Genomic DNA, 12,704 nt, shown 5'->3' with positions numbered 1-12,704 from the left:
GGTTTAAAAAAACCGGCCTTCTAGAGAAGCGATCACCTTTTAGGGCCGGCCATTTTATTGAAGAAAACAGCAGGCAACTGCAGAAAGGCGATTTTACTAAATATAATGTATTACCAAAAATGTCCCTAATACCAGGCTAAGGTACTATCAGAAGACAGGCGCGATCTTCTGGGTGGTGGGAGAGCGGGATCCAGCAAACGTCACTGTCCCCACCACTGGGAAAGCACAAGATCACTCGCATTAATCCAAGATCTCGTTCAGTGAACTAAACCTCTGCATCACTGATGGATAACTGCTCTAGGGAGGGTCCACCGAGCTGAAGGTGATAGGAAAGCATCTTGGAGGGAGGGCAGAAAATAAGTGAAATATTGGAGTTGGCGATGCTGGAAGTGAAGACCGCACCTCCCACAGGTCTCTCTGTTTCTAGACGGACACAGCAATGGGTTTCTTTTTTTGTTTTTTTTAACCCTGCACAAAATCTTCATGCTCCATTCAGACTCTGCTTTTCCCGTTCTCGCCCCATCAGATATACACAGTACACCTGAACAGTGCCACGTTCTGCTGGGGCTATCTACCATCTGCAGCAGCTAGAGGGGGACTACTGTACACATAATGACCTCCCACCAGCCGCAGACACACAGTCACCGTCCATTCCCTGGCAGCCATCTGTGGTAGTGGTGGCAAACTGATAAACCGTGTAATAAAGGGACACAGAGAACAACTGCCCTATGGTCTAGGTCTGATCCTGGGACGGGACGGCAGGGGTAGTAGTACAGTGTAATATTGGGAATATGGTTCCCTGTATATGGCAGGGGTAGTAATACTGAGTGATATTGGGGTGGATGATGGGGCAGAAGTCCTGTGTACATGGCAGGGCAGCGGTCCTGTGTGATATTGGGGTGGATGATGGGGGCAGTAGTGCGTGTACATGGCAGGGCAGCGGTCCGTGTGAAATTGGGGTGGATGATGGGGGCAGTAGTCCGTGTACATGGCAGGGCAGCGGTCCTGTGTGATATTGGGGTGGATGGTGGGGCAGTAGTCCCGTGTGATATTGGGGTGGATGGTGGGGCAGTATTCCCGTGTACATGGCAGGGCAGCGGTCCTGTGTGATATTGGAGTGGATGATGGGGGCAGTAGTCCCGTGTACATGGCAGCGGTCCTGTGTGATATTGGGGGTGGATGATGGGGCAGTAGTCCTGTGTACATGGCAGCGGTCCTGTGTGATATTGGGGGTGGATGATGGGGCAGTAGTCCTGTGTACATGGCAGCGGTCCTGTGTGATATTGGGGTGGATGATGGGGCAGTAGTCCCGTGTACATAGCAGGGCAGCGGTCCTGTGTGATATTGGGGTGGATGATGGGGCAGTAGTCCCGTGTACATAGCAGGGCAGCGGTCCTGTGTGATATTGGGGTGGATGATGGGGCAGTAGTCCCGTGTGCATAGCAGCAGTCCTGTGTGATATTGGGGTGGATGATGGGGCAGTAGTCCCGTGTACATAGCAGGGCAGCAGTCCTGTGTGATATTGGGGAGGATGATGGGGGCAGTAGTCAGTGTACATGGCAGCGGTCCTGTGTGATATTGGGGTGGATGATGGGGCAGTAGTCCCGTGTACATAGCAGGGCAGCGGTCCTGTGTGATATTGGGGTGGATGATGGGGCAGTAGTCCCGTGTGCATAGCAGCAGTCCTGTGTGATATTGGGGTGGATGATGGGGCAATAGTCCCGTGTACATAGCAGGGCAGCAGTCCTGTGTGATATTGGGGAGGATGATGGGGGCAGTAGTCAGTGTACATGGCAGCGGTCCTGTGTGATATTGGGGTGGATGATGAGGCAGTAGTCCCGTGTACAAGGCAGCGGTCGTGTGTGATATTGGGGTGGATGATGGGGCAGTAGTCCTGTGTGATATTGGGGCGATGATGGGGGCAGTAGTCCTGTGTGATACTGGGGCGATGATGGGGGCAGTAGTCCTGTGTGATACTGGGGCGATGATGGGGGCAGTAGTCCTGTGTGATACTGGGGCGATGATGGGGGCAGTAGTCCTGTGTGATACTGGGGCGATGATGGGGGCAGTAGTCCTGTGTGATATTGGGGCGATGATGGGGGCAGTAGTCCTGTGTGATATTGGGGCGATGATGGGGGCAGTAGTCCTGTGTGATACTGGGGCGATGATGGGGGCAGTAGTCCTGTGTGATACTGGGGCGATGATGGGGGCAGTAGTCCTGTGTGATACTGGGGCGATGATGGGGGCAGTAGTCCTGTGTGATATTGGGGCGATGATGGGGGCAGTAGTCCTGTGTGATATTGGGGCGATGATGGGGGCAGTAGTCCTGTGTGATACTGGGGCGATGATGGGGGCAGTAGTCCTGTGTGATACTGGGGCGATGATGGGGGCAGTAGTCCGTGTACACGGCAGGGCAGCGGTCCGGTACCTGTGGTGATGATGTTGCTCCCCACGGGAGGGCTGCTGAGCGGCGGCCTCAGGGGCTCTTGTTGCTGGAGTCCTCCCGGCCTCTGCGCTGAGGTGATGTTCCCGGATTCCTCTCCGTTATTCTGGCCCCGGAAGCCTGATTGAGCGTCCGCTTCTCGCCCGCGTCCTCTGCCTGTCCCCGAGCCACGACCTCTGCCTCTACCTCCACCAGGGGCTCTGTCAAAGCCGTCCCACATAGCGGTGCACACACTGTTCCGGTACGGAGCTCGGTAGTCGAGCAGCCCTCTCCGGGCCCGATCACAAAACCCCGCTCCGCCCCCTTGTCAACAACAGAAACAGGATAGCGAGCGGACAGCGACATCTGCAGGACGGAGGTCATAGTGCAATGGTATTGCACACTGTAGTAGACGAGCGGTCACATACAGCGCCACATAGTGGCCGGAGGACTGCAGCGCGCCTAGCACGAAGGCTAGAACTGTATAAAGAGGATGTCTCGTACTGACCTGATAGAGTGAAGTCTCCTCTGCTTCCCTTTCCTGCACCCACTCTGAGATTCTCCCTCTCTTGCCCACTCCCCTGTGCTGCCCATCCCCTCCTGGACCCCTCTGCTGCTCCCCCCTCCTGCTGCCCTGAGTGCCCCCGTGTAGCAGAACATGACTTTGGAACGTTGCGGCTTCGTTATTACAAGTGCTTCTCACAAAATTAGAATATCATCAAAAAGTTAATGTATTTCAGTTCAATACAAAAAAGTGAAACATATATTATAGAGTCATTACATACAGTGTCATCTACTTCAAGTGTTTATTTCTGTTAATGTTGATGATTATGGCTTACAGCCAATGAAAACCCAAAAGTCATTATCTCTCAGTCAATTAAAATAGCTAACAAAGAATACCTGTAAAGGCTTCCTAAGCATTTATAAAGGTCCCTTAGTCTGTTTCAGTAGGCTCCACAATCATGGGGAAGACTGCTGACGTGACAGATGTCCAGAAGGCAGTCATTGTCACACTCCACAAGGAGGGTAAGCCACAAAAGGTCATTGCTAAAGAAGCTGGCTGTTCACAGAGTGCTCCTAGGGTGGGGGTTGGAGGTTTAGTTCAGGGTTTAACAGGAGACAGGGACAGGTCGGTGACTTGGGCCTCCCTACCTTCAAGGGTACCCCCAAGTTAAGGAAAGACAGGGCTTCCCCTAGCCTGAGGGGCAGATCAGGGGCCCAGATTCCTCATCTCCTGTTTTCCTATTTCTGCCCCTTGACATTATAACCAACCGTTCCTTTTTTTTTTCTGGTGAGCCATGGCCCAAATGCAGGCCTTTTGCCCAATTGCTACAGACTCTCACCGAGGAGTGTAAGGTGCTGCGTGGTGAGGTGGTGCAGCAGCTGCAGCAATTGTTGGGGTTTTGGGCCTCGGCTCAGGTACAGGCTCAACCAGAACCCAAGATATCTCTCCCAGACAGGTTCTCTGGAGGGAGAGATAAATTTTTGGTTTTTAAGGAGGCCTGCAAGTTATACTTCAGGCTCCGCCCTCGTTCATCAGGGAGTGAGGAACAACGGGTGGGTATCATCGTTTCCCTTCTTAAGGGTGATCCCCAATCCTGGGCCTTCTCCCTGCCAACCATCCCTACGGTCGGTGGACGAGTTTTTTACGGCTCTGGTGTATGGTGATCCAGATGGCGTCTCCCTGGCGGAACCCGACTCCGTAAGATCAAGCAGGGGGCTCGGCCGGCTGAGGAGTACTGCTCGGAGTTCAGGAGGTGGGCCACAGACACACAGTGGAATGACCCTGCCCTTAGGAGCCATTTTGTGCAGGGTCTGTCCCCTAGGTTGCAAGATACTCTGGTGCAGTACGCAGCCCCCAGGTCGTTGGAGGCCACCATGTCCCTTGCCATCCGGGTGGATAGACGCTTGAGGGAGAGGCATACACCAAATGTGCCCCCTGTAGTCCTTGCTAGGGAGGAGGACACACCTTGGCAGGCAGATGAACCCATGCAGGTGGGAGGAGTTGGTTCCCAAATTGGGTTGTCTGTGGTTCGCCGTGGAGTGGGGGCATGTTTCTACTGTGTGCAGACCGGTCATTTTATCAATGTCTGCCCAGTGCGTGCCAAAGTACCTGCACCATCTAAAGAGCCGCGTCCTCCTGGTCGTGTGGAGGGAGGCAACCAGGGTGTGTATATTTCCTCAATTTTTTCGTCTCGCTGTACCTTACCTGCTGAGGTGGTTATTGGTGGGGTAACTGAGAATATTCCGGTGCTTGTGGACAGTGGAGCAGGAGTCAATTTGGTGGATGCTCATTTTGTCCAGACCCATGGCCTGATGAGTAGGACGCTAGCGAAACCCTTAAGCGTCCAGGCCATTGACTCTGCTCCGCTCAGCGAGGGGAGCATTACACAAGTTGTAGACAATATACATCTGTGTATAGGGGCTTGTCATGAAGAGTATTTATCATGCTACGTCTTGGAGGGCTTACCAACTCCCATGGTTTTAGGTCTCCCTTGGATGAAAAGACATAACCCGGTCATAGACTGGCGGTCCAGGGAAGTAGTCAGCTGGGGTCAGTCGTGTAAGGACTGCTGCCCGGGAGCTATGATCTCTGCCGTTCTTCTAAAACCTACCCCTTCCCCTTCAGTGGGGGCAGCAGAGGTGCTGCCAGGGACTAGTGGCAAGACTTTACCCTCACTACAGGTTAACCTGGTGGGTCAGAGACCTCTTAGGAGGAGGGGTCAGAAGAGGGTGGTGGTTCCCTCGGAGCATTGTGGGGGTGTGAGTGTAGTGACACAGGGGGACGCCTCTGTTGTTAATTCCTCAAAAAATTCTCTGTCCTGTAATAAACGTTCAGGTCCGGACCTGTGTGTGAATGAGTACGTATGGATGTCCACCAAAAACATCAGGTGGAAGTGTGCAGCTGGGACCTGGAGTTCCAGGGTGATTGGGCCATATCGGGTGTCGGCCATTCTCAGCCCGGGGACTTTTCAGTTGGAGTTACCCCCAGTTATGCATGTACACAACTCGGTCGGCCCTCTGGAGGTTTGTGGCGCCTTCGTTGGTGGCATTTTCATCAGGTCGCGTTTACCATAAACCTGAGAGTCGGGTGCCTGACGAGGTGAACTCTGGTGGATCGAGGCGTCCTCACCGTAGGTAGGTCTGATGGTGAGTGTCCAGAGGCCACTCATTGAAAGGGGGGTACTGTCACCATCCATGTTTAGATTTGTGGCAGATCTGGTTTCCCTCTGATTTAAACCTTTTTTCCTTTCTGGTCATAGGGGGTTAATGCAGTTCCGCCCCCGGTGGCCGCTAGTGTTATTGCATTGCTGCTGGGTCAGCTGATGTTTATGACCACTTGCACCATCCTTTATAAGGTCACCTGGTGCATCAGCTGACTGTTGGTTATACAGGTCCTTTCTGGAGACCAACCTCACAGTAGCAACTCCCTGGTGTCAGCCAAGTCTGGTGTTTGGAGCTCTGTTGCTGTGCTATCTGTGTTGTGGAGTCTGCAGCGGCGTGCACAAGCTAAGTTCTGAGTTTTGTTACTTTGTAGTTTGTGCATTCACCTTTTGGTATCATGTTCCCCTCACTCTCATATTGTTTATTCCTGTTTATTTGCTTTGTGGTGCTGTTTACATTGTTCACCTCCTGGGGTGGGGGTTTAGTTCAGGGTTTAAGGGTACCGTCACACATTGAAATTTCCATCGCTACGACGTTACGATTCGTGACGTTCTAGCGATATCGTTACGATATCGCTGTGTCTGACACGCTACTGTGATCAGACACCCTGCTGAGAATCGTACGTCGTAGCAGATCGTTTGGAACTTTCTTTCGTCGCTTGATCACCCGCTGACATCGCTGGATCGTTGTGTGTGACAGCGATCCAGCGATGTCTTTGCTTGTAACCAGGGTAAACATCGGGTAACTGAGCGCAGGGCCACGCTTAGTAACCCGATGTTTACCCTGGATACAAGCGTAAACGTAAAAAAACAAACCGTACATACTCACCCGTCGGTGTCCTTCAGGTCCCTTGCCGTCTGCTTCCTGCTCTGAGTGCCGGCCGGAAAGTGAGAGCAGAGCGCAGCGGTACGGCTGCACTGCATTCAAAAATTTGGGGGAGATTCACAAGGAGCGGACTGCTGCTGGGGTCATTACTTCAAGTGCCACCACACACAGACGTATCCAGGACATGGGCTACAAGTGTTGCATTCCTTGTGTCAAGCCACTCATGACCAATAGACAACGCCAGAAGCATCTTACCTGGGCCAAGGAGAAAAAGAACTGGACTGTTGCTCAGTGGTCATTTCATTTGAAAATCAAGGTCCCAGAGTCTGGAGGAAGAGTGGAGAGGCCACAATCCAAGCTGCTTGAGGTCAAGTGTGAAGTTTTCACAATCAGTGATGGTTTGGGGAGCCATGTCATCTGCTGGTGTAGGTCCACTGTGTTTTATCAAGACCAAAGTCAGCGCAGCCGTCTACCAGGAGATTTTAGAGCACTTCATGCTTCCCTCTGCTGACAAGCTTTTTGAAGATGGAAATTTCATTCTCCAGCAGGACTTGGCACCTGTCCACACTGCCAAAAGTACCAATACCTGGTATAAAAACAGAATTAGGCTTTGTGCACACATCAGGATTTTCTGCAGAATTTTCCTGAACAAAACCGGACTTTTTCTGCTTGAAATCCGCATGCGTTTTTTTTCGCTTTTTTTTGTGTTTTTTTTCCAGAGTTTTCCAATGCATAAAATGGCGACAAACACGAAAAATCCACAAAATTAATGAATGTGCTGCGTTTTTTACCGCGATCCGTTTTTTTCGTGGAAAAAAAAACGCATCATGTGCACAAAAATTGCAGAATGCACTCAAAATGATGGGATGCTTATGTATGCGTTTTTTAAGCATTTTCCCCCTCGGAAAAAGGCCGAAAAAAACCCGCGAAAAATCCTGAATGTGTGCACATAGCCTTAATGTGCTTGATTGTCCAGCAAACTAACCTGACCTTAACCCCATAGAGAATCTGTGGGGTATTATCAAGAGGAAGATGAGAGACATCAGACCCAACAATGCAGACGAGCTGAAGGCTGCTATCAAAGCAACCTGGGCTTCCATAACCCCTCAGCAGTGCCACAGGCTGATCGCCTCCATGCCACTCCGCATTGATGCAGTAATTGATGCCAAAGGAGCCCCGACCAAGTATTGCATTTACTGAACATACATTTTAGTAGGCCAACATTTCGGATTTTAAAATCATTTTTCAAGCTGGTGTTATAAAGTATTCTAATTACTAATGACTTTTGGGTTTTCATTGGCTGTAAGCCATAATCATCAACATTAACAGAAATAAACACTTGAAATAATCACTCTGTTTGTAATGACTCTATATAATATATGAGTTTCACTTTTTGTATTGAAGAACTGAAATAGATTAACTTTTTGATCATATTCTAATTTTGTGAGAAGCACCTGTATATGGTTTTTACACAGGGCAAAGCTGATCTCAGTGTAGAGATACATGGGAATGAGAATTGGATGGTTTTCCAAAATCTTTTGTAATAAATGATAATTCCCTATTATTACAGACCCTCTCATCCCTTGGCATCACAGACTTGGCCCTATCCTGGATCTCATTATACCTAACAGACCGGACATTCAGCGTCTCCCACTCACACACCACCTCCTCACCTCACCCCATATCTGTCGGAGTCCCACAAGGTTCAGTTCTAGGGCCCCTGCTCTTCTCCATTTACACTTTTGACCTGTGACAGCTCATAGAATCTCACGGTTTTCAGTATCATCTCTATGATGATGACACACAGATCTACATCTCTGGACCAGATATCACCTCCCTACTAATCAGAATCCCTCAATGTCTGTCCACTATTTGATCCTTCTTCTCCGCTAGATTTCTGAAACTTAACATGGACAAAACAGAATTCATCATCTTTCCCCCATCTCACGCGACCCCCCCCCCCCAACTAACCTATCCATTACAGTAAATGGCTGCCCTCTCTCCCCAGTCCCACAAGCTCGCTGCCTCGGGGTAATCCTTGACTCTGATCTCTCCTTCAAACCACATATCCAAGCCCTTTCCACTTCCTGCTGACTTCAACTCAGAAATATTTCACGAATCCGTACATTCCTCAACCAAGAATCTGCAAAAACCCTAGTCCATGCCCTCATCATCTCCCGCCTTGACTACTGCAACCTCCTGCTCTGTGGCCTCCCCTCTAACACTCTCGCACCCCTCCAATCTATTCTAAACTCTGCTGCCCGACTAATCCACCTGTCCCCCCGCTATTCCCCTGCCTCTCCCCTCTGTCAATCCCTTCACTGGCTCCCCATTGCCCAGAGACTCCAGTACAAAACCCTAACTATGACGTACAAAGCCATCCACAACCTGTCTCCTCCATACATCTGTGACCTCGTCTCCTGGTACTTACCTACACGCAACCTCCGATCCTCACAAGATCTCCTTCTCTACTCCCCTGTTATCTCCTCTTCCCACAATCGCATACAAGATTTCTCTCGCGTATCACCCCTACTCTGGAACCCCCTACCACAACACATCAGACTCTCGCCTACCATCAAAATCTTCAAAAAGAGCATGAAGACCCACCTCTTCCGACAAGCCTACAACCTGCAGTAACCACCGATCGACCAAACTGCTGCATGACCAGCTCTATCCTCGCCTACTGTATCCTCACCCATCCCTTGTAGATTGTGAGCCTTCGCGGGCAGGGTCCTCTCTCCTCCTGTACCAGTTATGACTTGTATTGTTCAAGATTATTGTACTTGTTTTTATTATGTATACCCCTCCTTACATGTGAAGCGCCATGGAATAAATGGCACTATAACAATAAATAATAATAATAATATTGCTGATATATTGTGTGTCACTTATCTGCTGCTTCCCCCCCCTCCCGATATAAAACCTGCAAATGTAATCAACGTGGCCACTGTATTCTAGGGACACTAGGTCACAGCTCTTGGCAGATTTGTTAATTTACTGTGGTGCCTGAATCCTACAGCTAATGGGTTAACATTGTGCTGCAGACCTGCACGTTATAGACAGAAGTATCATGCCCCCTGCACACTACACCTACAGGAGCTTTTTTGACCTCCTATTCTACATCCATAGCCATTAAAGGGGTTGTCCACTACCAGGACAACTCCTTCTTGATCAAAATGTTTTGCGGCGCTAAAATAATGAAGCCTATACTCACCTCCCATGCTGGCGCTGTTCCCGCGGTGTCGGCACTCACGGTTCCTTGGCTCGCATGCGGTTGTTGTGACACATAATGCCGGCACCCAATCAGCGCTGGTGTCACTGTCTGTCTTCGGACAAATCGAACATTAAGAGGAAGTCCGGGCTGCAGCTGGTCTCTGACTTCCTCTTCCTGCTCAATTCGACAGGAGGGGACAGTGACGCCAGCACTGATTAGGTGCCAGGGTCATGTGTCACAACAACAGCACAGGATCCCCAGGGAGAGCAAGCGCTGACGCCACCGGAACGGCGCCAGCACAGGAGGTGAGTATAGGCTTTATTATTTTCTTTGGACCCACTGAGGTGTATGACAAGAAATTGCCCATATAGTGGACAACATTAATATGGAGTTGGTCGCTTTGGACCTTTAAAAGCTTCCACTCCTCTGGGAGGCTTCCTACAAGATTGTGAAGATGTCTGTGGGAAGTTTTTCCCATTCATCCAAAAGAAGGTTTGTGAGCTCAGTTGTATGAGCGGTCCTGGCTGCGGGTTGAGGTAGGGGCTCAGTCACGTTCATCCACACCAAACTCCTCTATTGATCTACACCAGATAAAGAATATGATCGGTCTAGTGATAGGCAAGCATTAAAATGCTCATTACTCGTAACGAGCAGGACGTACTGCCCCAGTGCTCAACTTGGGTAACAGGCATTATGGAAATCAATTGGAAACTCAAGCATTTTTCTGGCAGACCTTCCCAGGATGTCTCGGGGGGGGGGGGCATGAAAATTGTTGAAATGGAATGGAAACAGAGTGGGGAAGACCCCTGGAAGCATTTCTGACTCCCAGGTTGCTGCTGAGAGCAATGTTGTCAGAATATTACAACACTTTTACGGAGTGACAATAAATTAGACAAACCCGAAGATAAAATGGATTTTACAGTAAAAAAGGTTAGGAAACATTCTTTACAGTATACTGACACATATAAAAGGCAAATAACAAAGAGAGAAATAAAAAAAACTCCTCCACCCCTTAGACCAGGGGTAGGGAACCTCAGGCCCACGAGACGTTTACAGCACTTGATGACCTTTTATCCAGCCCTGGGCAAATTCCTGGGGACGGTAGTGTTTGGGCCGGCAACTGTATTTTGCTGGCCCATTTATTTCTTCCTTCTCTGTGAGCATGCACTGAGGCACATGGAGTGGAAGATTACATCCTGACACCAGTGCCAGTGTGCGGACATACTTTGTGGGCGGAGAAAGCGCGCAATTTTATAAATATAGGATGTTAGAAATATCCAAATGTCCCTTGGCAGAAAATAAGTTCCCCAACCCTGCCTTGGACTATGTTCACACATAGCATTTTTGCACTTTCTCATTGCTTTCAATTGTGAAAAAAGTTATAAGGAATTGTGCATGAGATTTCTAAAAAAAATTCCCATTTGTAAAGAGTAGGACTCCTAGACTGGTGAATCTTATGCACTAAGTAAAAGGCCTATCAAAAATTGAAAGGAGTGACTGCAATACACCCCAAAGTACAACTAGAGAATGACCTCAGAAAATATTTTTTCACCATATGGTACTCCTAGACTGGAAGAGCATATGCACTATGTTCAAGGGCTTCCAAAAATTAGAAGAAGGCACTCCAATACACACTGGAATACACATAGAGTAGAGCCTCAGAAATCATTTACATTTAGATGGAGAAGGACTTTTGTGGCCAACAACAAGGAGTCCTGGATTCGAGGCCACTACTCAGAGTACAACTGGCACAACAAGGATCTTTATTTATCAGACTCCGAGTTTACTCTAGCGAAGGTGTGAGCAGGTTGCGGGATGCAGTGACAGATGGGAGGCAGAGCAAGGGTTAACAATTTTAACAGTTTTAATTAAACGGGATTATCTCCTCGCAGGGATATGAATGGTTAAACGAGGGAATAAACAGTTCAGGTGTAAATAATATGCAGAGTTAATGAGCAAGGTAATGGCAGTCCTTTTGTACACTTATCGTGTCAGAAGTTCCACCAACTGTAGAAGTTGCTTGTAAGTCAGTAGGCGCCAACAACAGCTGGCACGGTGCTTGTCCAAGAAGGTCCTGCTGGTAACGGTGGTCTGTCTTCTGGTGGCAGTGGTCGGTGTCCGGTACCTTCCACTGGGCCCCTAGTGTTATGGACCTGGTGGTTAGGAGCACCCGGAATGACCTGATGAGTAAACTCAAAATCGGGACTAGCTCTGGGAAGTGGGAACTCTGCTGACCGCAAACCCTACTCCTATCACACACACTAGAAATAGCCGTGGAGCGTACCTAACTCTCCCTAGACGCCTCTTCACAGCCTAAGAGCTAACTACACCTAAAGATAGAAATAGAAGCCTTACCCTGCCTCAGAGAAATTCCCCAAAGGTAAAGGCAGACCCCCACATATATTGACTGTGAGTTAAGAGGAAAGTCACAAACACAGGAATGAAACAGGTTTTAGCAAAGGAGGCCAGACTTCACTAAATAGTCAGAGGATAGAAAAGGGAACTATGCGGTCAGCACAAAAGACTACAAAAAACCACGCAGAGTAAGCAAAAAGACTCCCCACACCAACTCACGGTGTGGAGGTGCCACTCTGCACCCCCAGAGCTTCCAGCTAGCAAGGGAATATCATGATAGCAAGCTGGACTAGAAATTAGCAGTACTAATAAATATATTCAGGAAGCAGTAACAACAAATGAACTAGCAAAGACTTAGCTTCTGCTGGAGTAGACAGGTCCTCAGAGAAGTCCAAGAGAGATCTGAACCAATACTGAAACATGGACAGCTGGCATGAAGTAACGATCTGAGTGGAGCTAAATAGGGAAGCCAGCATAGCAATAAACGAGAGCAGCTGATAAAGCCAACCTCACTGACCAGCAGTTCCGCTCAAAGCCACCAGAGTGAGTCCAAGAGCAGAACTAACCAAAGTACCATTCATGACCACAGGAGGGAGTCCGAGAATGGAATTCACAACAGTACCCCCCCCCCCTTGAGGAGGGGTCACCGAACCCTCACCAGGGCCCCCAGGCCGATCAGGCCGAGCCAAATGAAAGGCACGAACTGAATCGGCAGCATGGACA

The 12,704-nt window shown here is 49.4% G+C and overlaps 1 protein-coding gene across 1 annotated transcript in view; it reads right to left on the bottom strand.

The window, feature by feature from the left end:
- The window catches only part of PAIP1 (poly(A) binding protein interacting protein 1), a 33,634-nt gene extending 30,835 nt beyond the window's left edge, over nt 1-2,799 (bottom strand). Inside the window, exon 1 of the mRNA XM_077285418.1 lies at nt 2,429-2,799. Within this exon, the coding sequence (XP_077141533.1) occupies nt 2,429-2,663 (235 nt within the window). The 5' untranslated portion in view covers nt 2,664-2,799. The remainder of the gene's footprint in view (nt 1-2,428) is intronic.
- Between the last annotated feature and the right edge of the window lie 9,905 nt (nt 2,800-12,704).

The sequence above is a fragment of the Ranitomeya variabilis genome, chromosome 1 (genome assembly GCF_051348905.1).
Source record: "Ranitomeya variabilis isolate aRanVar5 chromosome 1, aRanVar5.hap1, whole genome shotgun sequence".
NCBI lineage: Eukaryota > Metazoa > Chordata > Amphibia > Anura > Dendrobatidae > Ranitomeya > Ranitomeya variabilis.
The sequence above is the reverse complement of the archived record's forward strand: the minus strand, read 5'-3'. Positions and strand labels throughout refer to the sequence as shown.